Source organism: Sciurus vulgaris (genome assembly GCF_902686455.1).
Source record: "Sciurus vulgaris genome assembly, chromosome: 5".
Lineage (NCBI taxonomy): Eukaryota > Metazoa > Chordata > Mammalia > Rodentia > Sciuridae > Sciurus > Sciurus vulgaris.
In genome coordinates this window covers 175,597,862-175,621,586 of record NC_136465.1, presented here as the reverse complement: position 1 = coordinate 175,621,586, position 23,725 = coordinate 175,597,862, and the positions used below count along the sequence as shown (strand labels likewise).

The window sequence follows — 23,725 nt, the reverse complement described above, 5'->3', positions numbered from 1 at the left end:
CCAAGCCAGGGACGTCCAAGACAGCTTCCTCTCCCTTCCTTGCCTATACCCTAAAGAATAAGGAACTCCCCCAGGTCTGGTCGCACAACCTTAAAAGTGTACTTGTCTGTCAAAGGAGGGAGTGTGTCCACCCCCGGAGGTGCTGATGCATGAGAAGGGTGACCCACCCAGTCCCTCACAGAACTAGGCCTTGGGGTCCTCTGCACTCTGCATCCTTCAGCTCTGCTGCCACTCAAAAGGGTTTCCTGCAGGGAGCCTCCTAGTGTCTGCTTTATAATTGTGTCCCCATGCCAAGGTGCTCCCTGCCTTCTGGGACCTTCCTCTGTGGTTATAAATGAAGATGAAGGTCTGTGAGCTGCCGGCAGAATTCAGAGGCACAGGGCCCGCCCAAATCCCCTCAGGGATCCTGGACCTGGGATTGGAAACAGGCCAGGGCCTCAGTGGTTGGTGACTGTCAGACCACACGGATGTCTACCCCAAGAACTGTCTCCCTGCCAACCGCACCAGGAGAGGAGGGCCAGATAGAGCTGGTGTTTCAGGAGTCCTGGAGGGTCACAGGCCACAAAGCAGCCGGAACCTAGGGCAGCCTCATCTCCACACCAAGTCTGGCTCTCCTGAGCACCTTAACCCAAGCTTTAGGCCTCAACTAGCCACTTTCCCTAGTGGTTTCCAGAATTCTCCCCCTGGAGTGGTTGCAGGCCCTTTCCCGCTGGGCCTTGCCCTGCCCCTTCCTCCAGTTTTTGCTTCCAGGCACCTCGTCCTCCTTCAGCTTCAGGTCACAGAGCTCCTTGCACTCCTCTGTCAACAGCCCAGGGTCTACATCCCCTCCAAGAAGCCTCTGGTTCCTATGCTGTGGCCTAAAGCGTTGGTGGCCTCGGGAGAGTGCTGTGTCCACTTTGGCAGGTGTTCAGTGCTTGCACCTGAGTGAATGAACAGAGACATTGAAAGCGGACTCAGAAGGGCAAGAAAAACTTTCGGGAAAGGGACTGTGTCAGTAAATAGGTTTTCATGTGCACCACGGGCACGAGTGAGCCAGGGGACACGCTCAGAGAACAGAAGCAGAGGTGACCGGAGAGTGGCTGGAGTGGTGCACTGGCTGTGGTACCCTAAACTGCAGCCCTGTGCGTGCCCAGGGAGCCACACGTGCTCCCGCAGTGGGCTTCCTGCCTGGGGGACGGGGCTCCCTGGCCTCGCCATGTGCAGGTCCAGGCCTATTACGTCGTGTACCCTCCTGATGCCTGAGCACCCACTCAGCCTGCCTCTCTGCTGGGAGCAGGATATGAAGGAGATGCAGGCCTGTCCCCAGCCAGGCCCTGTGGTCCAAGCAGAGAAAGGAGAGGAGAACAGTGGCTACCTGACTTGGGAGTTGAGGATGATTTTTTGAGTCCTGGGAAGAAGTCACAGAAGGTCGTGCCGGGTTCTGGAAAGGGGAGTATTTAGGGCCAGGGGAGGCCGATCAGCACTATTACCTGGGCAACCTGCTGCCCCGTGACTGGCCTGGATGCTTCCTCTTTCCAGGAAGTTGTGCTGTGGAGGGGCACTCTGCACCGACTCATTGAGCTTCAGATCCCCTCTCTGCCTCTTCAGGCCATGGGCAAGCCTCTTCCCTCTCCGTGCATCTGTGTTCTCTGCAAATCAGGAACAGTAAGAACTCTACCCAGTGCGGGACTGCGTGTGGATTGGTGAGCCAGTGCCCAAGCCCTGAGCTGGGGTCTGGGGGCAACACGTGCTGCTGTGGGGATAGTGAGGCCACAGTGTACCCACCCAGCCCTGAGCTCGCCTGGGTGTGGACATGGGGTGGGCAGGATTGCCACATGGAGTGTCCACAGAGGTCCCTCAGCACTGGCAACAGCCAGTTAATTCATAGCAGAGAGGAAAGAGCCTGCTCATGCCACAGCACTCAAGGAGAGCTTCCTGGAGGACAATTTGTAGTCCCCAAGATTTGAAGCACTTCCTGCAGACAAGGTCTCGGTACTACCCTTGGGCTGTCAGGCAAAGGGGCAGAATTCAGGGAGCCTGACTCCCAGGTGTGGGCCCCCTTCCTTCCTCTCATATAGAGTGTGCCAAGTGCTGGGGGGCCATGGAGTAGGGCATGCTGATCCCCCACCCCCACTTGTCAGAGCCAAAGGACTGTTACCCACAGTACCCTGCTAGGCCTGATAGGGGCCTCCCAGTGACCAGCCTGTCCTGTCTGGTGGGCAACTGTCTCACAAGCCCAGCTACCCCAGCTGGTTGCCCTCCAGCCCTCGCTGTGGTCCTGTTTGAGGGCTGGAGCCTTGGGGTGCAAAAGGTACAAGGGGGACCCCAGGCCTGAAGGGGACTCAGCATCCATGATTTTGGGCCCTACTAGGGATGGAGGGTGAGGCCTCTTTGGACATGTGGAAAGGGTGCAGAAGAGCAGCCCCCCTTCCCGCCTACTTAATCTCAGGGCTTATCACTTGGGAGTGAGGGAGAAATGTTTACATGGCCTTGCATTTGTTTCAAATTATTCACCAGTGTTGGCAAGGCATTGTTCCCTACTAGTGTAAACAGCCACGTCCCTAAGGCCAGCCACCCTGCCAGGTCACTGAGGGCGTGTAGACGTGTTACGTCAACTGCCCTTTGGTTCCCAGCTTTCAGTGAGGTGCAGAGCTGGACCAGGCCAGATGGCTGCAGATGGGTGGTGCCAGAGACAAAGCAGCATTTCTGCACTGAGTCCAGTGTGGGGGATCTGGATCTATTTCGTTGGCCTCTCAGTTGAACCTTTCCCTGGGTGGGGAAGATAGGACACCAAGCAGAGAGTCTGGGAACCCCAGGAGGAGAGGTCACGACCAACTGCAGAGAACCATCCCTAGGTATGTGCCCCACCCAGGCATAGGTGCCTCCCAGGTCCTGCTGGGCCAGTGATGGGACTCCTCGTGGCTGAGTTACTCAGGGCTTCTCGTAGCCAGCTACCTCTGGAACTGACAGCTATGTGCTCAAGCTGGCATCCAGGTTCAAGCTTGCAGAAGGAGAGCCGGTTCTGAACACACACGAGCCAGACCTTGGATTTGAGTCCTGCCTTGGCTTTGCCGGCCACGTGGCTTTGCTCAGGTTACTTCAGCTCTCAGAGCCTCGGTGTCCTGGTGTCCTCATCAGTAACAAGATGTATCACACAGGTTGCTACGAGGCCTGTGAAGCCTCCACCTGACACTTACTCGACACCCAGGGAGGTGAGCTTTATGGTATCAAGAGAGGCGGACAAGGTGTCAGGCCTGGAGCTGTTCTGTTCCTGGTCCAGTGCAGGCTGGAGGCCAGTACCACTGAGGTGTAGAGGGAGGCAGCCACCAACCACACGTCAGGGCTGCCCCCAGGAAAGGGAACATTGGCATTGGGCCCACAAAAAGCCATCAGCAAGTCTGTGTGGAGAAAGGTATTCAGAAGATGAATCCCCGTCCCTCCTTCCTGGCTTCCCCGGGTCGGACTGTCCAGCTCTGGGTCTGATCACACAGCTTCTCTCAGCAAGAGCCACCTTTACATTTGAGCCTAACCCCCTGGTGGCTTTTAGAGTTCAGAGCTCTGCTTCCCTCCTCTGGCTGCCACACGGCTGACATCTGAGCCTGCCAGAGAATAATGACAAGCCTCGCCTTGGGCCTCAAAGGCAGCCGCGGTCTCCTGGGTGGTGAAGTGCTCTGCTGTCCGAGCGCCTAAATAGGATCCAGCTGACACTGCTCCAGAGCTGCGCCGTGTAGGTTCAGGGCAGGTCACCCTGCCCGCCTCTTCACTTTCTCACATCCTTTTGGTCCCAGTAGTGAAAGATGTCTGTGTTAGAACTGTCTGAAGTTCTCTGTGCCGAAGTACGTGTGCACTTGTGTGCTTATGTGCATGTGTGTGGGTGTGCGTACGTGTAAGTGTGTGTATATGTCAGGAATGGGGGACTGGCTAGAAGCAGCCAGTAGCGCACGTTGCCATTGTGGTTTTATATATTTGCCTATTAAAATGACAATACAGCCATGGAACATTAAGGTTTAAGAAGCCCTTCTTTCATTAAACAAACTGACAGAGCGGGGCCTGTGGCTCTGGTAATTGAAACATGCTGCCGTTCAGACCAGAGCTCCATAAAGACTCTTTTCAGCCAGTCACACCCTTTGTGCCAGCAGCCTCTGGTCAAAAATGAGTGTCGGCACGGAGGTCCTTCCCTCCCCCCCAGGGTGGGAAAGACCTCTCAGCAGCCCTCCCCAACAGTCCTGGCAGCCAGAGGTCAGGGCCTTTTCAAATCCTCCCCATGCTCTGGGCTTTTGAAATCCATCTGCTGGCTCAGAGCCTCAGGATGGTGCAGGCCACCCTGGCCCCCAGCTTCCCTTGGCTCCAGGGTCTTGTGCAGCTGGTCGTAAACTCAAGGTGGGTGGAAGAGAGGGGTGATGGCGGTCTGTGGTCGGCGAGACTGTGTGTTGGAGAGATGGTGTGGGCGGTGTCATCTTCCCAGAGAAGGGAGTCCGGTGACGGCAGGGAGAGCCCGGGTTTGAGAGTCAGTCTGCTAGGTTGGAACCCTGCCCCGGCCACTCCCCATGTGTGGGACCTTGTCTGGTGACTCTGCCTCTCTCTCCCCCGTTTCCTCAGCTGTAATCAGTTCAATAGCTGAGCATGACTGCAGGGTTGCTGGGGCTAGAGGAGTGGATATAGGAGACACAGAGCTGGGCCGACACCCAGGAAGCCACCAGGGTCAGCCTCCTCACAGCTGTTGTCACTGGCTCCTCCAGTGGAGTCACTCTGGGGAGCGTCATTGTGGAGTGACCACGGCACACCATGGAGCGCGTGTGTCTGTGAATGCCCCGCGAGCACCTCATGCAGCACTCCCAGGCGCGCCCTGTGGCAGCACCACAGTCCCTCTCGGCAGTGGGGGGCCATTGAGTGCAGTCTAAAGAAATCGATGACATCAGTATCCCGCAGGCTCAGCTGGTGATCTCCCTCTTCCTCCTCTTCCTCTTCTTACAGATGTGGATGAGTGTCAGGACAACAATGGTGGCTGCCAGCAGATCTGCGTCAATGCCATGGGGAGCTATGAGTGTCAGTGCCACAGTGGCTTTTTCCTCAGTGACAACCAACACACCTGCATCCACCGCTCCAATGGTGAGTACAGCCTGTGCCAAGCAGACACGCCACCAGCCCCACAGAAACAGGTGACCCTCAGGATCTCCCTCTCCACAGGTGCACTTCAGGAGCCCCAGAGTCGAGGGAGTATGGACAGGTGGCCTGTCTTGTGCTTCTAGTGTTGGAAACCCTTCTTACTTTTTCTCTCTGCCACTACACAGGGGCTGTTGGGGTTCCTACTGTTTGTATATGAAGACAAAGGGATAGGGCACAGATGGCAAATGTGACCAGAGAAGCTGTCTTCCTTTCTGGGTTGGGGGCCAGCTGTGGCCAGGAAGAGTAGAGGCCCATTCTCAAAGGTCCCCTTCTGCAAAGGAGGCTTGAGGCCTACAGGCCAGGCCACCTTTCCCATCTCTGGGAGCCTGCATGCTCACTGGAACACCAGCCAACTGTATGTCCTTGTGCTCAGGAGCCTGCTGCCCTCTGGAGGCCAGGTGGCATAGCAGGCCAGCCCGTGAGGTGCAGAGGGGCCAGGGAAGATAGCCAGTGGAAGCTGGGTAGAGGGGGAACAGACCCAGCCTGAGACAGGCTAGCCACCAGCCAGACGAGCACATGGAGGTACTTGGTGTCAGGACACTGGTAATCAAATCCTGAAGTTTGGGCCTAGGACAGCAGAGCTGTGAGGCGGAAAACAGCCAGCCTGAAACCTAGACATTATGCCTGGAGGACAGGCTTCTAGGGAGAGGGGCCACATTTATCAAGGTATAGGATTTCCTCTTGGATGACAGAAGCAAGCATCAGAATCCCGGATAGGACTACGTGCTACAGCAGAGCCAGTCAGGAGGGCAGTGGCCAGAGCCAAGACTCTGGGGGCCTGGCTTTTCTGAGTGGTCAAAGGAGATGATGTGAGGAAGAAGGACAGGGCAGCCCCACTCCCCACTCACCACTCACTGACCCTGGACAAGGAGGCTGGAGGCCCAAGGCCAAGGAGTGGTCTCCTTCTAATACCCAACACCAGCAGACATCCAAGGAGTGACCCACACAAAAAGGCAGGGAGCAGAGCGGGCACGCATCGGGCCCAGATCCGCAGTACCCGTGCGAACTCAGCTCCTCCACCCCATCCCTGGGGACTGTTCTCAACCAATTCCCTAAACTGCTCTGAGCCTCAGCCTCGTCCACAAAATGGGCCCATGGTGTTGACCAGCAGTGTCGTGCTGGAAGGAGCCCTGAGCATGACAGTCCACATCCAGTGGAGCTAGCAGGAAGCTTGGGTGCACGCTGGGGCCATGGGCGTGGTTTTCATTAGAAGGCAGCTCCTGAGAAAGCGAAGGCGACGGCATCCGGAGTACAGTGCTAGGGGCCGTGGAGCAGCCGTGCCTCAGTGGGCTTCTTAGAACCGGAGTTTGTTCCACCAGTTTCTCCACAGGCGAGTCAGGCTCACTGGTCCCTGACACTGCCGTGACCCCAAAAGGACCTCAAAGGTGAGCTCCATGGCTCCCAGGTACTTGCTGCAGCCACATCTTGCAAATGCCCATGGCACCCCACAGGCCCACGGGTGGCTCCAGGCTGGCAGCAGCTCGTGGTGGCGCTGTCGGGAGGAGCTGCTCACATAGGAGGCGTGTCAGCAGCAGGTGTGTGGGCAAGGAGTGTGGGAGGGAGAGTCCGCTCTCATCAGGGAAGGGACTCCCATGGCGCTCCTGCTCCCAGCAGCTGTGACATCCTGAGCCAGGCTCCCGAGCCCCTTTAGCCAGGTTGTGTGCACTTGTTCCTCTGAAGAGCGCCCATCTCCCTGGCGGGCTCAGGGAATTATGAGACCCCTGGTCAAAATGAAGATGGGCAGAAAGGGACGTGAGCAAGAGACAGGAAGGCCTGTTTGTCACAGGTCCTGTTTGGCCTGTCGTCATCACTGGGCTGAGGAGGTTGCAAACCTGGTGTCAGCGGGGGCCAGGCGGGAGAGATGGCGGTGTGGGGAGCTGAGCAGGAGCTGCTCCACACCTGTGGAGGCCGAACGCTACAGCCTCCCAGCTGCCCTCCAGGCCATGGGGTGGAGACTGAGGCCCCGTCAAGTTAGGAGACAGAGTTGAAGGCACTCTTGCTGTGGGGCTCGCTGCCCAGGAGGTAAGACTGCGGAGGAAAGACACAGGTAGTGAGACAGGAGCCAGAGCCTCCTCCTTAAGGAGGAAGCCACTTTAGTACAGAAATAGAATGTTGAGAAAGCACCCCATGGAAGTTTCCAGGCAGTTTGCAGGCAGGGCCTGTGCAAAGGCCCTGAGGTGGAAAGGGACATTGTGCAGAATAAAAGGCATCCTTGATGGCAGAGAGCAGCGAGCAGCAGGAGAAGAACCCAGGATAAGGGTGCTAGAGGAACCTGAGCCCAGGGTGTGGTGGTGGGATGTGGGCAGGAGTTTGGTTTTGAGCAAAGGGCAGCCAAGAGGAGCTGTCGAGGACTATAGGAATGAGGCCATAGGGAGAGGGGAGGGTTTCTAGGAGAGCTCTGGAGCCACCAGGGGCTGGGCCTTAGATGAGCTCTGCGCTGGCTGGAGTAGGGTGGGCCCCTGGGCACGGGGCTCACTCTACCCAAAGGCCCTTGGAGGACCATATCTTGATTTTTAAGTGAAACCAGAAATTCAGACTTAATCAGAATACACATGTGGGGGCTTCAACCCCTGTCTGCATTAACTGACGTGTTGGTTAAAGAAGTCCCTTCTCTCATTAGGATCTTTGATGGCATCTCCAATTTGTCAATCTGAGCAACAAAAAGCAGAAAAACAAACTAACAAACCAAAAAAAAGGGAGCTTCTTGGATGCCTCCCAGAGGATAAGCAGGAGCATTTCCAGGGCTGCAGGGGCTGTGGGGGGCCAGCAGACTCAGGCAAGCACACTGGATGTGGGCCACTTGCTCACTAATGCCCCAGGGGGGAGACCGGGACTTGGGGGCCTGGCAGCTTGCCCACCTCTCTGAGCCTGTGTTTTAGTCAGTTTTTTTCATTGCTGTGACCAAAAGACATAACAAGAAATGGGGGAGGGGGAGGGATTTTATTTGGCTCAGTGTCAGAGGTTTCAGTGCATAAATGGCTGACTCCATTGTTCAGGCCCAAGGTGAGGCAGAACATCATGGAGGAAGGATGTAGAGGAGAAAAGCAGCCCAGAACCTGGCCACCAGGAAGCAGAAAGATCCCCTCCCACAGAGACAAAATATAAACCCCAAAGGCACACCCCCAGTGACCTATCTCCTCCAGCCACACCCTGCCTGCCTACAGTTACCACCCAGTTAATCCATATCAGTGGACTAATTAACTCTCATAATCTAATCATTTTGCCCCTGAAGGCTTTTTTCATTGTCTTGAAAGTGATCTTTGGGGGACACCTCACATTCAATCCATAATAGCCTGGCTGTGGTTATGACAGTTGCCTACTGCTAGTGCCAATCACAATAAAGGCTGTTGTAGCTCAAAGTCAGACCCTGCCTGAAGGTGCTAGGGCTCAGCCTGTTTTTCACTCAAGTGAGCCCTGATTCTATGGTTCCTGAGAATGATGGATCCAGAGTCTTTGGCAAATTAGATTCCCTAGTGTCACCCAATTCCTCTAATGGTGTGTCTAGCTCTCTGGGGCCTCCCCAAAACGGGGGAAGCACACAGACTGGTTTTGTTTAGACAGAGCTGATGCATGAGAGGGGTCGGCTAGGTCAGTCCAGACTCCTGGCTGAGAAATAAGGTCATAGGCTGAGCCTTCTGAGTGACCCCACTTCCCAGGTGCCAGCACACACTAGCCTGAGGATCTGGAGCTGGCCAGGTTCCCAGTGTCAGCAATCTGTGCAGCCTCTGTGGTCACTCCTGTCTCTCTGGGTCTGTTTACCTGTGAGAAGGGGCCAGGTACCCCTCTCTGGCCAGAGGGAACCATCAGGGAAGTGCCGGCCAGTAAGTGCAGCACATGCCCTGGTGGTGGGATACATGTAGACAGCTTCGCCAGGGCTTTAGAACTCAAGTTTGATTTGGGGACACACCCAGGCTGCTCCCTGTCCTTATTGGGTGGGAGGGGACCCAGAGTTGTTGAGATCTGGCCCATCCCTCTGCTCAGGACTTCCTGCTGCTGGTTCTGGTGCCATGGCTGCCCCTCCTTGCCTCCTGCCCACCCCTTGGCCCAGCAAGTGCTGGCTGCCCCAGCTTTGGCCCACAGCCTGGGCCGTGTAGGTTGTCCCTGACCTCTACTGCCCTTGGCACATGCCTGGCTACCCAGAAGCGGGCACCCTCAAGCTCTCTTCCTCTCTCACACATGCTCTCTTCTCTTTAAAATATGTCATATTTATGCTTCAAGAAGGTGTTGCTTTGGGGATGAACGTCCCCAGTGAAGAATTCCTTCTCTGGTTCTGCCAGCCTCGGTGGAGCTGGAGGTCTGTGAAGACCTAGTGATAGCAGGCTGCTGCTTTCTTCTCTAGCCAGCGTGCATTCACTTGCCATCGGCCAGGTGCGCACTCAGCGCTCCCTTGGACCCCAGGCGTGGCCCTGGTGAAGCTCGTCCAGAAGGCAATGGCATGCCGAGTGAGACTAGGAGTTAGGCTCTAGGCTTCAGAGAGGAAGCCATGCCCTGGGGCTTCTGGACTTCGAGTCTTGCTTTCTCAGAGCCCTCACTGTAGGGGGGAGGGAGGGAGGAGAAGAGCAAGTGACTAGTGTGGAGTGTCAGAACAGCACTCAGCTCACAGCAGAGTCACCGCTGTCCTGGGCATCTGCCCTAGACCAGGCCGCCCGCACCGCACACCTGCGGGCTCCTGTTCTTCCAGCCAGGACACCATGTGTTGATCTGAGTGCATGTCGTGGTCCCATGGAAGTTCTGCTGAGTTTGTTTAAACATGTGTATAAACTCAGGTAGGAAACCCCGTTGCCCCGCCCCCCAACTCCACAGCACTCCTTGTGGGACTCAGGGCCACATGTCCACAAGGTCAAGACTTGGCCCCAAGAGTGACACTGGCTCTGGCCAGATTCAGAGGGGCCAGGAGTAGGAAAGCCTGGCTTCTAGAGCACAGCCCATGGATCGGCTGGTCCGGAGGAGAACGGCCCTGCTCCTGAGCATGGGCCTCGTGTTCCCTTGCCACATCCTCAGAGTGTCCCACTTTCCAGAGTAGTAACCAAGGCTCTGAGAGGTTGAGCAGCTTGCCCAAGGTTGCCCGAGGCATTAGGGACAGACAGTGCTCTGCCAGTCTGGCCCCAGGGCCCAGGTTCCTGACTGCTTGCTATGCAGAGAGCAGGCAGTGCAAGGCTCCAGGACCCCCTCTTGGTGCCTGGCCCAGGTATGGTGAGACTCTGGCAAAGCCCTGAGGTACAGTGGAGACAGCCCTGTGCCTTTTTAAGCACCAAGAGTTCCAAAACCATTTTGTGGTAGAAATTTTCTGGAATGTCTCATACACTTCCCTTCTCTCTTCAGGGAGACAGCCTAAGTTGGCTTGGCCTCTTTTTTCCTATAATTTGCAATTTTCGTTATGAACTTAGAGACAGAGAACATTTGTTAATGTTTGTCCCCATGCCGAATGCCCCCAGACCTCTGGGCATCAAGTGGATACTTTTCTTTGGATAAGCCATTGCCAGCTATCTCTTGCCACTGTCTTATGGGGGGTCTCCCCCTGAAGATTGGCAGTTCCTTTTGCATAGACATCCCAGATCAGAGACCGAGGGGCTGCCAGCTGGGTAAAAGGGCTGCAAGCTGTGGAGCCAGCCTCACGGATTTCCTAGTAGGTAGGTATGCTGTAGATGGTTGGATTCTGTGATGATGGCCTCTGGTTAAAAGAAACTAAGTTATTGTGCTTATTAAGTCTTGAAAGAAGTATTTTGGAGATTTCTTCATCTCATCTGTAAGTTTATAGGGTGGATACCCCAAGTTTAATGGAAGAAAAATAATAGGAATCTTTAAAACCTTTTATTTGTAAATAATCGTGGGTTCATAAGAAGCTGAAAAAAATATCAAAGATAGATCCCCTGTGCCCTTCACACTTCTTGCCCTGAGAGCAACATCTTGCTCACCTCACTCAAGTATGGAAACTGATTTTAGTGTGTGCATGTGTGCATGGTCCTATGCTGCTATGTTACATGTGGGTTTACGCGGCCACCAAGAATTCGTATTTTAGGAATGCTGCTCTGTGCCAGGCATTGTTATGAATACTGTGCTGTGACTAGGAGGGCTGTGTCCTTTAACGTCCAGGCCAGTGCACTGCCAAGAGTGAAAGGAGGCACGATGAGTAGTCACGCCAGGCAGCAGGTCTAGATGGGGTCCAGGCAAGCCAAGGGATGACCCCCTGATATTGCTGCTTTGACCCCTTGAGCCCTGTGATGTGGGTATCAGCTATACCCATGCAAAATCTGTGGGTCAGAAACAGGCAAATACTGTGTGCCTAGAATCACATGTCTCCTAGGGGTGGTGGCAGAACTAGGACCCAGGTGGTCTGGGTTCAAGTCACACCCACCTCCCATGGCGGCTGCACCCAGTGTTTAAAGGGACTACAGCTATCTTCCTGAGCTCCTCCTTTCCTTTTTTGAGTTCTAAAGGGAAGACTGTGCTCACCTAGCACACCGGAGGCTTGGATTGGGAAGGTGGTGTCCGACCTGCGCAGGCCTAGCTGGGTGGTTGGCATGGGCACTGAGGAGCAGGACCACAGGCCTCAGCCAGTGGGCACAGAGCTCTGAGGGACTGAGAGGACAGGAGCCTGTGGGATGTGGCAAGGGATCAGAGAAGCCTCTGAGAGCAGGTGACCAACCAGTGGAGAGGGGCAAGCAGTGAGCTGGCAGAGCAGCCACCCTGAGCTGTGGCAGGATGTTGGCAGGGCTGCTGGGGAGTAAGGAGGAGATGGGTCGCAGCAGCAGTTGGTGATGGGAAGGAGAGGACAAGAGGCCACCTGGTCATCTAGGCCCAGACCTTGGTTGAAATTTGTGGGTTGAAGGCAGCTGACCTTGAACAGCAACTTCAAGTAGGACTCTGAAGACAGAGCCTCAGAAAGCTTGCTAGAGGCAAGGCTTACTCAGGTCTGCCTGTCGTGTTTCTGGGATGGCGTCCAGAGCAGGGAGAGCCCTCAGATGCCACCCTCCAGTGCCATCTGACTAAGGAAGCCACCCTGTGGCTGCCTCAGGGCCAGAGAGTCTGGCAGGATGGGTGCCAGTGTTCGCCCCAAATCTCGCTCATGTCTGTGCACGCTCTTCTCACTGGGGCTCTGCTCAGACCCCTGCCTTGTGCTGGGACTTCCCTTACGTGGTGCTTTGGCTTGTCTCCAGCTAGAGTGCCACTCTGCTGCCTCTCCTGCCCAGCACCCTTCTCCTCTCACCCCTGTTGATGGCCCTGGCCTCTCGCCATGGCCAGGCTGCTTTGACACCGAAGATTTCATCTGCGACCTGGTTTCCAGCAGGCCTCCTTGCCTGTTGTAGGAGGGTAGCCCAGGAGCCCAAAGCCACTCCCAGAGCTGGCAGAACCAAGAGCACCAGGAAACGACGTTTAGGTGGGATTTAGACCTTGCTGTGAAGGGGGCACCTGTCAGTCATCAGGATCCCATTTTAGGAGACCACTCACCTTGGGTTGGACAGAGATGAGCATGTGTGCAGAGCAGGATGGCCCCAGCGGAGGCAGCAAGGGGGCATGGAGGAAGGTGACAGCAAGGTGGCTGAGGGAGAGGTGACAGGAAGGTGACTGAAGGGAAGAAGGGAAGGTGACAGGAAGGTGACTGAGGGGAAAGTGATGAGGGTGACTGAAGAGAAGGTGACAGGAACGCCACTGAGAAGGAGGTGACAAAGGGTGGCTGAAGAGAAAATGACAGGTGATTGAAAGGAAGGTAACAGGAAGATGACTGAGGGAGGTGACAGGAAGATGACTGAAGGGGAGGTGATGATAGGACAGCTAAGAGGGAGGTGGCAGGAGGGTGGCTAAGGGGGAGGTGACAGGGTTTCTAAGGAAAAGGTGACAGGAAGATGTCTGAGGGGAAGGTGACAGGATGAGGAGATGAAAAGATGATGGAAGGTGACAGGAGAGTGGCTGAGGGGGAGGTGACAGGGTGTCTCATGGGACAGTGACAGGAGGACTTCTGAGGGGAAGGTGAGAGGCAGGCTGGCAGAACTTCAGTTGTGCCCTGTCTACCTCAGTTTACACTCAGACTGTCCTTTACCCTGTCACATAGGTGCAGAATCTTCAGTGGCAGTGTCTGGACAAGGCCGAGCCTTGCTCTCCACGTTACACGAGCCAGGGCCAGCGGCACCTGAGCCGTCAACCGCCTCTACTTTCCCTTTTCTCTTACAGTGCTGGGGCTGGACCCCTGGGCCTTATGCATGCTAGGCAAGTCAGCCTCTTACAGCGGAAATGCTTCATCTCCCTCACTGTCTCAGTCAGCGTGAGGTTGACAGCATTCAGGAAGGATTTGTGCAAAGTACGGATGCCACCCTCCCTCTCCTGAATGGCTGGCCCAAGCCTGGCCCCAGCGGTTACAGGGACTTGGCATGTGAGAGAGGAAAAGCTCAGGAATTAGGGCTTCACCGAGTCAGGAGCTTGGGCACTGTGGGGTTTCAGATCCTCCCGCATGTGTTCTCAGAGCTGTGGGGCAAGAGTCAGCAAGACTCTGCCTGGCACAGGGTGGGCACTTGAGTGACCCTGTGCCAGCTTCCTCCATCCCACCTCCATGCATAGCACTTGGAGGCCCCACATTTGTGTCAGGGCACATCCTCTCAGGATTCGCAGGCTGCCTCAGGAGAGGCAGACCTGAAGAAGATGCCCACCAGACCGTGTGGGGAGGACTCTGGAGGTGCATCACCAGGGCCGAGGGAGGCCAGGCAAATCTCACCCCCTCAACCCATCATTCAGCAAAGAAGACTACACACTGTCTTAGACCTCCTGCTATTGCAACAGAGCACCTGAAATTGGGTATTCATTTCTCACTGTTCTGGAAGCCTTGAAGTCCAAGAACTAGGTACCAGCAGATTCCATGTCTGGTGAGGACTCTGCTCCACAGATGCACCATCTCTTCCCGGTCCTCAATGTGTTGCATAGGGGCCTAGCTTGTCCCCTTCTGCCCTTTGGAGGTACCTATGCTATCCACGAGGGCAGAGACCTCAGCTTAATCACCTCCTAAGTTCCCACCTCGTAGCCCTCTTGGTTGGAGAGTCTATTTCCATGTGTACTTCGGAGGGGACACAAACCTTCAAACTAGAGCACTTACTGGATGGGGCCTCAGGGCGGAGTGTTTCCGGCTGGCACTCAGGCTCCGGAGGACGTGGAGGCAAGGCCCTGCATGGCACGGCCACTCCAGCCGCTGTGGTCAGAGCTGCACAGCCAGCCAGGGTTAGGGTTTGCCCTCTGCCACAAGCCCACAGCAGTGTCAGGACCAACTGAGGGCTCCTTGGCAAAGGTCACAGGGTTTTCAGGTGCAGATTCTGTGGGTCTGATGAGGGCAGAGGGCCGGTGGTTGTCACCACAGGAGCAGCCTGTGGTCAGCTGGTCCTGGGTCCTCTACCTGTACCTCCTCCAGGCTGGTCCTTGATCCTCTTCTTGATTTTGTCCTCAGCTGTCCTTCCTGCTTTCCCAGTCCTTGACCTTCAAGCCAACTGGACACCATCCTTCCCCAGTACTTCCTCAGCCACAGGCACCCTGGCCAGGCCCAGCTTCACCTGCCCTTCGCTGCTCACTTAGGAGCACTTTGATGCTTGAAGCCACCCTATGACATGTGTCATAGAAGCACTGCCATGTCCTTGAGGAGGGAAGTAGCTTCCCCTGCTGCTCTGTGAGGAAGCACTTCTGGATCAGGAGCTGAATTTCCAAAGCCAAAGGGAGCTCTTTTTCTCCTGTTCCCCCTAGTCTTTCATGAGCTGCCCAGCCACATGTTGGCTTAGCATTCCGTCAGTGTGCCTGTTGGGACCCTGTTGGCTCCCAGGATGTGATTCCCACATCATGGGAGCTAGACCAGGCCTGGACTCCAGGGGCCCCAGTATGTCCCCTGCAGGGCCAGAACATCCCTTCCAGGACTTTCCATCATCATTTGTGGGGGCTGAGGCAGGCCCCATGGGGCTGCAGCCTGCCGCTGCTGCAGACCAGGTGGGCGGGAGAACAAACAGCTCTCACGCTTAGCTGGGAGATTTATGGAGCTACTGGAGGGGGCCTGTCCTGGCCCTGTGCGGTCCGGAATGGCCCTCAAGGCGGGGACAATAAATCCAGCCCATTATTTTTTACGAGCCTCCCACCCCATAAACAACTCCTTTGGCTGGTAAGCCAGCTTCACGCACTTCCAGCCTGGCCTCCAGCCGGCGCCAGGGGCACCCTCGGTGCTGACTTCTCCACATGAGTGCTGGAAACTTCCCCCAAGCTGCAGAAACTCCAGGTCTGGAGGAGTGGACGGTGCAGTGTGAAGGCGAGCTGCAGCTGAGGGCACCAAGATGAGAGCTGGCGCTGGCTCCCTTCTCAGCTGCAAGTCCTGGGACCTTGGTTTCTGTCTGTAAAATGGGCCCAATCTGAGTATCTTCCATTATAGAATTGATTGTGCAGGTTAAAATGAGACGTATCCAGCACTGTGTCACCGAGGGTGGCAGCCAGCCCTGGGTGGGCAGAACCAGGCCCAGCTATTGTGGGCATCACTCGTCATCACAGGCATCATGGCCAAGCACGACCAGGGCCCAGCACGGTGCCTAGACTTTGGTGCAAGTCATTGGATCCTGAGTACAGTCTGCGGGTGGAAGACAGAGGCTGAGTCGTGAAGGGCTTTGTCCACAAAGAGCAAGGAGCAGAGAGAGGCAGGACTTGAATACACTCCGACTGCTCAGAGCAGACCCTGAATGCACATGGGGATGGAAGGCAGGAGCGGAGGGCACTGAGTAACCTGGAACCCGAGACACCGGGAGCCCCCACCTCCCCAGGTTGACCTCTACTGAGGGCCTGGACTGCCAGCCTCCGCTGAGTGGGCACAGCAGCCACCGCCAAGTCTCCCTGCCCTGTTGAGCCCTCTGAGGGCAACTGGAGCCCATGCTGCACCCTGGCCCTGGCCACATTGTCCCCCACTGGACCGCCCACAGCTCCCCACAGGGTCCTGACTCAGACCTCTGCAGCCCCTTTGTCTTGCCTTTTGTGAAGCAGTGGACAAACCCCTGCCACTCTGCGCGCCCATCTCTAGTCCCTCTGCTGCCTCTGTCTGGAACCCCTGCCCACCCTGGCACTGCTCCCTTCTGTTTGCACGCCTCCTGCTTCCCCAGCCAGAGCCAAGGGGTCCCTGCCTCGTCGCCCCTTTCTGTCTCAGCCAGACCCCTCCTCACCCTCCCTGTGCTGCACCCCCAGCTGTTCTAGGCCTTTCTTCCTCACATAAGGACCCCTGCACCCTGCTGTCCACGTGGATCCTGGTTGGGAGTGGGCAGGAAAAGGTCAGGAAAGGTCAAGAAAGGGTGTCATGGAGCTGAGCCACATCAGAACCCAGAGAACCTTTCCTGGGCCAAAAGCTGGTCCACACGCCTGTTCTAGGAGAAAGTAGCAGCAGCCTGTCTGCTACTAGCATGTTGGCAGAGCTGGGACTTGCCCCGGGCCTCTTGGCTCCAAGCTGAAGTTCATCCTCACATGTTGCAGCTCAGACCCAGCTTCCCCCTGGATTTTGTGGTCACAGATCCAGGGCTGTGGGCATAGAGACCTCTGGGCAGGGACCTGCTTGGCTATGTGGAACCAGCCATGGTCATGGGGGTCATTGGGGTCTGATCCCTCCCCAGCCTCTGTGGGCCTTTCTGCCAGCCAGGAAGTGGGTCCCAGGCTGATCTGACAGGACATCTGCCCAGCATCCCCTCCCTGCCCCTGCACCACCTCCAGGGCCTCATCCCCAGCCAGGACCAGCTAGGCAGTCTCCTGTCTTCCAGCCTGGTGGCCGCTTGATCATGTCACAAGGCTCCTCCTGTATGCGTGTCCCACTGTTTTCTCGCTTCCTTCCCAGTCCCTGCCCAGCCCCTCCTTGCCTCCTCCTCCCCCTTCCTGGCTTCTTTAGTCTCCCCTGGCATGATCTCTTCTCCAGCTCTAGCCCTGACCTGGGAGCAGCCTGGACAGGATTCGCAGTCCCACCTGCTCAAAACCAAAAGCATTATCTTCCCACCCGCCCAACATCCCCAGTGAGGGGGGCACCAGCACAAGCCTGCCCTCAGCCCTGCCCTTTCCTGGCTGCCCATCCTTGGTGACCACACTTCGCCTCTCAAGCCCAGCACCTTTCCAACCCCTCACACCACCTTTTTTTTTTTTCAAACACCCATGGGTACCAGTTGGCATCCCTGCCTCTTTGCCTGTCCTCTCCCACACACACCACAGCTAGGTGCTGCTGTCTCCAGAGCCCAGCTCAGGACTGCACCCGCCCTGCTGAACCCCACCTTCGCTGCCTTTGAGTCCGCCAGCCGCTCCTCCCGCCTGCCACTGTCCCTGTCATGCGCACATGCCCTCATCCATAATGAACCTAGTAGCCATGCTGCCCCCTCTCTTCTTGAAAAGCACTTACTCACACTTCAGTACCAGCTCAGTGTCCCCTACTCTGTGCAGCTACTCTGATTCAGGCAGCACATCTTTCTCTTGACTGGCAGCTCAGTCCTGCCATCCCTGAGAAGCAGGATGCTGTCCAAGTTGTCTCATGTTTCTCATGTCGGATGTGGGGCTGTGTGCAGAGAAAACACGTCAAGCAGAAGCTGAGGAGGACTCAGTGCATGTCGTGAAGGAGATGGCACGACTGATGCCGTGCGTGGCATCAGTTTTACAGAGTGCTCTCATATCCTGTTCCTGAGCAGTGTGGTCCAGGCTGCCCAGGAGCATGGTGTTTTGTCACTTCCCGTGGCTCTGGGTCTTGGTGGGATACCACTGCTGCTTTCCTGCCAGGAGTCCTCAGGCCTGCCAGTCTTCTGTCCCCTCCAGGCCCCTCTAGCAGGGCAACCCAAGTTCATCTGTCAGAAGTTCAGGGACTCCTCAACCTCCCCTCCCAGCCTTTCACTGTGTGAGCCGGCTTCTTAAAGGGAGCCCCTTTCCTTCCCTGCCCAGCCCCTGGCTTGTGTCCCTAGGCACATCACCATGCACCCCATACACTGGTTGACTGAGTGAAGTGACGGGTTACTGAGGCTCTTGAAAGAGGAGCAAGTTCCTCCCTGTTGATGGAGTGTCTGTCTGCTGTGCCCAAACCCTCCAGGCTCTTTGATCCTCAAGGGCACTGGGAAGCAACAGCTGCCCCTGTGGTACTAGGGTGCAGGGGACACAGTCAGTGGGATGGCAGGCAGCCCAGGTCTGCTGTGCAGTGTAGCAGGGTGCTCCCTGCAGCTCCTGGGGGGACAGTTGTAGATGGTCACTGCTGTAGCTCTAGGGAGCTGCTCACACCCTGAGAGAATCTCCTAGTAGTGCAACTCTTCTGCTCTTGGGTTCCCAAGGGTCACCATGGGATCTTGATGGGGTGCTTCGTCCTTCTGTTCACTTATTGGAAAGGAGAAACAGACTTGTTCCCTGGTCAAGGCCAAGGGTGGCACTGGGCATCCTATTTCCCATAATTTCCTTTAGGGTGTCCATGGAAAGAGGGGTAGGGTTGATGTGTTAAACATTTGGTGCCTATTTAAACTGGGGTTTCAGATAAACAAGATTTTCTCATTACCACCCGTGCAATATCAGGAGCATACTTATCAGAAAGTATTGTTTATTGGAAATACAGGTCTGACTGTGCATGCTGGATTGTTATTGGCTAAATCTGGCAGCCCGGAGGAGGGGAAGACAGCTACAATAACCTGGCCTGAGGCTGCAGGGGCTCATGTCTCAGCCAGGCCTTCTCTGAAGCCCTGGCCTGGAAGGCTTGGACTTGACTGTGGTGACACCTAGTGACTAGCCTGGGAAACTTCAGGAGGGTTAGCCTGGGAGGGCTGGAGGCAGGACACCTGGGGCAGGGAAGCAGGACAGCCCTGGTCAAGCACCTGCTGCGTCTGAGATGGCTGTCAAGGAAGCGGAGAGGGATGTGGTGCCTGGTTCCTGCCTTTAGTGCTCCTATAAGAGGACCTTCGACTCCCCACTTCACAGATAAGAAACAGCAGCTTCTAAGACACCTCGGCACCTCAGACCAGAGGGGCAGAATGGATGCATGAGCCGGTGTTGAGAAGGCCCACCTCAGCGCCGCCCACACCCGCAGGGCCCTGGGGAGCTGTGCAAATACCCATTCGTGTGTTGTGCAGACTGTGTCTAGTCCTCAGGACTGGCCAAGGCATCAGGTGGAGGGGGTCGCGGAAAGTCAGAATTGGTGTCCACTGATGCTTCGCAGAAAGCAGGCCCAGCCCGCCCTCCTATCTGGCACTCCAGGAGCCAACGCAGTCTCCATCATGTCCAGCCATCCATCTGCAGATACAGTGCCTGCCCACCCTGAGGTCAGCCATGGCACCTATGGGCGGGCACCCCTGGTTCTGCTGTCTCAGGTGGAGCAGCAGTGCTTTGGAAGCCACTCCTTGTGTGACAGAAAGAATGCTGAGGTGCTCTGCGCTGGCTGCTGTGTGACCCAGGACAGCCCCTCAGGCTTCAGTCTCCCTGGTGGAAGAGGAGCGGCGCCATCGAGATACTCCCCAGGGTGCCTTCCAAGCCAGCGGCTTGCTGGCGAACCCAAAGCAGAATGGCAACTTTTGAGCTAGCGCAGGTCCTTCACCAGGGAGCATTGACCACGCAGCCTGCCAGGAGTTTGTCCAGCACCTGTTGTGGCTGCCCCTGTGGTGCTCTGAGAGCAGGACAGAGTGAGAGGCACAGACAAGGGGCAGGTGCACCTGAGCGGAATCTTGCAACTGAAACAAAGAAGGCCCTCCCTGACTTCTGTGGAATAGAGGGTGCAGACACAGGGGAGCAGGTGAACATGGAAGGAGCTCTCGGAGTAGAACACAGCCAGGCCCTGATTGCTACAGAGGTTGGTCGCACCCTCAGGGCTGGCTTCCTGGGCCCTGATGGGGCTGTGAAACCCACAGGAGGGGCTGGGGTAAGGACAGCAGGGCTGGTGACACAGTGGGATCAGGAGGAAGAAGAGTAGGCAGAGCAGGTGACACACCCAGCTGGGACCTATGGCCCCAGATGCCCCAGGGCAGAAACTTTCCCCTTTGTCCAAGATGGTGTAACAACCAAAGTAGGTGGAGTAGTGAGGAAAAGGAGGACGAAGGAGGAGCAGAGTCCTCTCCAAGGAGCCATGGAGACTGACAGGTGGGCACCAGGACTAGTGGGAAGAGATATGGGCACTTGAGTGTTGGTGTGGCTTTCAGGGGTTGGGGTCTCTGCTCCACCCACAAATCAGGGGACAGGTGCCTTTACCTCTCCAAGCTGCAGCATCCTCACCATTGGGTGGAGCTGCAGATGGCCCCTGGCACTCAGCCGTCGAGATATGTTCAGGTGGGGAGGCTCACTGAGAGCTGGCTCGACAGAGGAGCTCTGGGTAGATGAATCCCAGTCAGCAGCCAGCCATTCCCAGGTGAGCCTGTCTTGGGCTCATGGTCACCTGAGGATCTAGACTGAGGTGCACAGCTGCTGGAGCCCCTCTAGGCCTGAGTTTGCCCCAGAGGATGCAAGTTAGAACGGTTCAGGATGGCAGGCAGAGAGCCCCGAGTTTCTGCTGAAGCCCAGGCTGCATGACAAAAGCCTCCAGATACAACCTGCACCTGGCAGGTGGGCTGCAGGTTCCCTGGGCCAGCCTGGGCCTAGAGAACAAGGCACTACTGTTGCCCAAGTGCCAGCCCTGCTTCTGATGCAGGGTCCAAAGCCCAAAGTGGCTGCATACCAGTCCTCAAAGCATTCAGAGCATTTGGCTTCAACAAATGTTATTCCCTCAGGTGTGGGTAACTCAGGCCCTGCCACTGGCCCTGCCAGTCTGGTGGGGGACAATGTAGAACTAGCCAGTTATAATTAGTGCAGCAGACACTGTGATTGAGGAAGGAAGGCAGAGAACTGGGGGTGGGGGTTTCAGGCACAGCCCCTAATCCTGCCAAGGAACTTGGGGAGAGGATGGGAACAAAAAGAGCCACCTGGAAAAGGTGACTCCAAACAGAATCTCAGATAACTCATCAGAAGTTGCCAAAGAGGGAGAGGGGAAAATGACCCTCACTAGGAAAGCACATTCCCAGAGGAAACCCGGCAAGGAGGGAGGGAGGCTGAGCAGGGCTCTGGAACCTGGGGCTTGGGTGGGTCGTGCAGACAAGCTGAAGGGAAGCTGGCAGGTGTCAGGGGATCCTAGTGCCCTGCCCCGTCGGTCCTCAGCAGAGCCTTTTTTTTTTTTTTTTTTTTTTTTTTTTTTGCCATGGGAGGACATAGTCATATTTATGGTCTAGAAAGCTCCTTGTGCATCCAGAGGCAGGCAGACCTTCAAGTCAGACAGACCCAAGCTCACGTTCGGGTTCTACCATGTCCTACTCAAGTGAGCACAGGAAAATTGCTTCATCTCTGAAGCACCTGTAACGTGGGGCAAAGCTGCTCACCTGGCAGGGTGGTGCCATGGAGGCCTCTGTCTGCACGGAGCCAGGCATGGGATGAGAGCGCAGCTCCGGCCTCATGTAGCTCTCTGTGGCTCTAAGGAACCTGGCGGCACCGTTCCCTGGCTGGGCTGGGGCAGAGTCCGAATTCAGGCGCACTGCAGAAGCTCGCACTAGAGATGACCGTGGAGAGACACAGCACAGAAATGGACCTGAGCAGGAGACAGCTGGGCCACTCTAGTCCCCACATGGAACTGGGGAAAGCACCAGACTGCCTGCCCCACTGTCTCATGGAAGCCCACTGGAAGGGCAGGTTCTGGGTCAAAGGTGGGTTTACAGCCCACCCCTTCCTTACCATGCTTGTTGATCAAGTGAGTGAGTCTTTGTCCTGCTCTGCTCACTTGTAAAGAGCGGGTAACAGTGACTTTGATAAGTGGTGCTGTGACTTCAGGGTGATTCACTTAAGAACTCTGTGTGCAGCAGGTGCTCAATAAATGACTGTTCTGGTAGTCATCAGCCTGTTGTCAGCAAATTTCAGGTGGGCCTGTTCTGCAGCCAGAGCTGCTGCCTTCTGTCTTGCTTCAGGTCTGTCCCCAAGACCCAGCCCCCGTGCTCCATGTTCCCTTATGGTGAGGTGCGTAACCCCATGCCACTCCTGCCTCTGGGCTCATTTTGGGACACTAGCCAGGCAGTACGTGGCCCTGTGTGGAGTGGTGTTCTGCACCCTTGTTGTCCTCCCGTCAGTCCAGTCCCCTAGCTGCTCCTGTGCCCTGCCCTCGCAGGGCCCTTTCTTTAACCTCTTTGAAAGTTGCTTTTCCCTGTGTGGCTTATACAGCTTGTGGGGTCTGAGCTAGGGTGGGCAGCAGCATCTTCCTGCTCCCCAAGGCTGCATGCAGCCTGTTTCTTGGCTCCGTCATGTGTGAAGGGGAGAAAAATCCCTTCCTCCCACGTCCAGGGGGCTGGGGCAGAGAAGGCCATCAGGTTGGTTTTTGGTTTTGTTTTGCTGCTTCTCTCTGCTCTCCCTTCCCAGCTTGCCCCCTTCCTGAGTGTTTGAGGAACATGGACACAGAAAGTGATGTTATTGATGAAGTCGTCATAGCAACAGCCCTCAGGAGACACATTTCAGCTTTGTTTTCCGAGCAGGGGGTTCCTAAGTACAAACAGACAGGCGTGCCTCACACCACTATCGAGGTGTGCCGAGTGCACTGGTGCGGGCATGCAGAATCGGCTCTCTCCGCATGCAGCCTGGGCTGGTGTCCAAATGATGGCAGGCCTTGAGGAAGATAGGCCCTTCCAGCGGAGGGCTATGCACCTGTCAGAGGGTCCAGGACAGGCAAGGATCTGGGGTAGAGCCCCTGATGGGAGACATTGGGTGCTTCCAACTCAGTCGTGGCCAAGCACAACCTTCCCCCGTGCCAGTCCCCTCTCCACGTGCGACTTTGCAGTGGATTGCAGCATCCAGAGCACCTCCTGTGACATACACATCACTGGCCTACAACCAACCTTCTGTGGCTCCTTCCTGCCCCCAAAGAAGTCCCATGACAGCTTTATATGCACCCTTGGCCTGCCACTCCCCTCACCCAGAACAGAGGGCCACACAAATCGTGCACACCTTTATCACAGATCCCATGACTCTCTGATTTTACACTGGTGGAAACCAGGCTCAGACATGAGGAAACTGCCTAAGGTAGTGGACATTTGGCAGAGTCCAAGTGTGGATCTGGTGATGGAGCAACAAAGCACCATTTCCTCACTGTGCCCAGCCCAGCCCAGGCACCAGGGAGACACTCAGGCAGAGTTTGCAGTGCCTAATTGGATTTGGATGGGTTGCATCAGATTAGATTTGGCGTGGCAGGCAGCCTGGTGGGCACCAGGCCTCTGAAGACCAGGGCTTCTGGGAACAGCTCTGGAGTCCTATCTGGACTCCCCACAGGGAGAGGAGACAAACAGAGCCTCTGCCGAGCTTGGCACCCATGGTCCCTCCGTGTCTAGATCAAGGGAAACATGGGGTGGCTGTAATAGTTTGGCTCTAAGAACAGTCCTGGCACAAGCAGGGACTTTTGGAGGACAGAGCTTGCTCAGGGCCCTTCAGGCCCAGAGGCCTGCAGGAGACCATCCTGTGCTCAGCCCTGGGCTGGGGCTGGGCTGGGGCTGGGCGTGAGTGGCCTTGGGTCTGCACCAGAGGAGCATGCAGGCTGGCATGGTGAAGTGTCTGCTACCCAGCTGGCGGGCGCAGGCCTGCTGCTCAGAGGAAT

The 23,725-nt window shown here is 56.3% G+C and overlaps 1 protein-coding gene across 3 annotated transcripts in view; it reads left to right on the top strand.

The window, feature by feature from the left end:
• Window positions 1-23,725, top strand: part of SCUBE1 (signal peptide, CUB domain and EGF like domain containing 1) — a 126,083-nt gene that overhangs the window by 40,527 nt on the left and 61,831 nt on the right. For all 3 annotated transcript variants that reach the window (XM_079143295.1, XM_079143294.1, XM_079143296.1), the window contains exon 4: window positions 4,954-5,088. In XM_079143295.1, coding sequence (XP_078999421.1) covers window positions 4,954-5,088 — 135 coding nt within the window. The remainder of the gene's footprint in view (window positions 1-4,953; window positions 5,089-23,725) is intronic.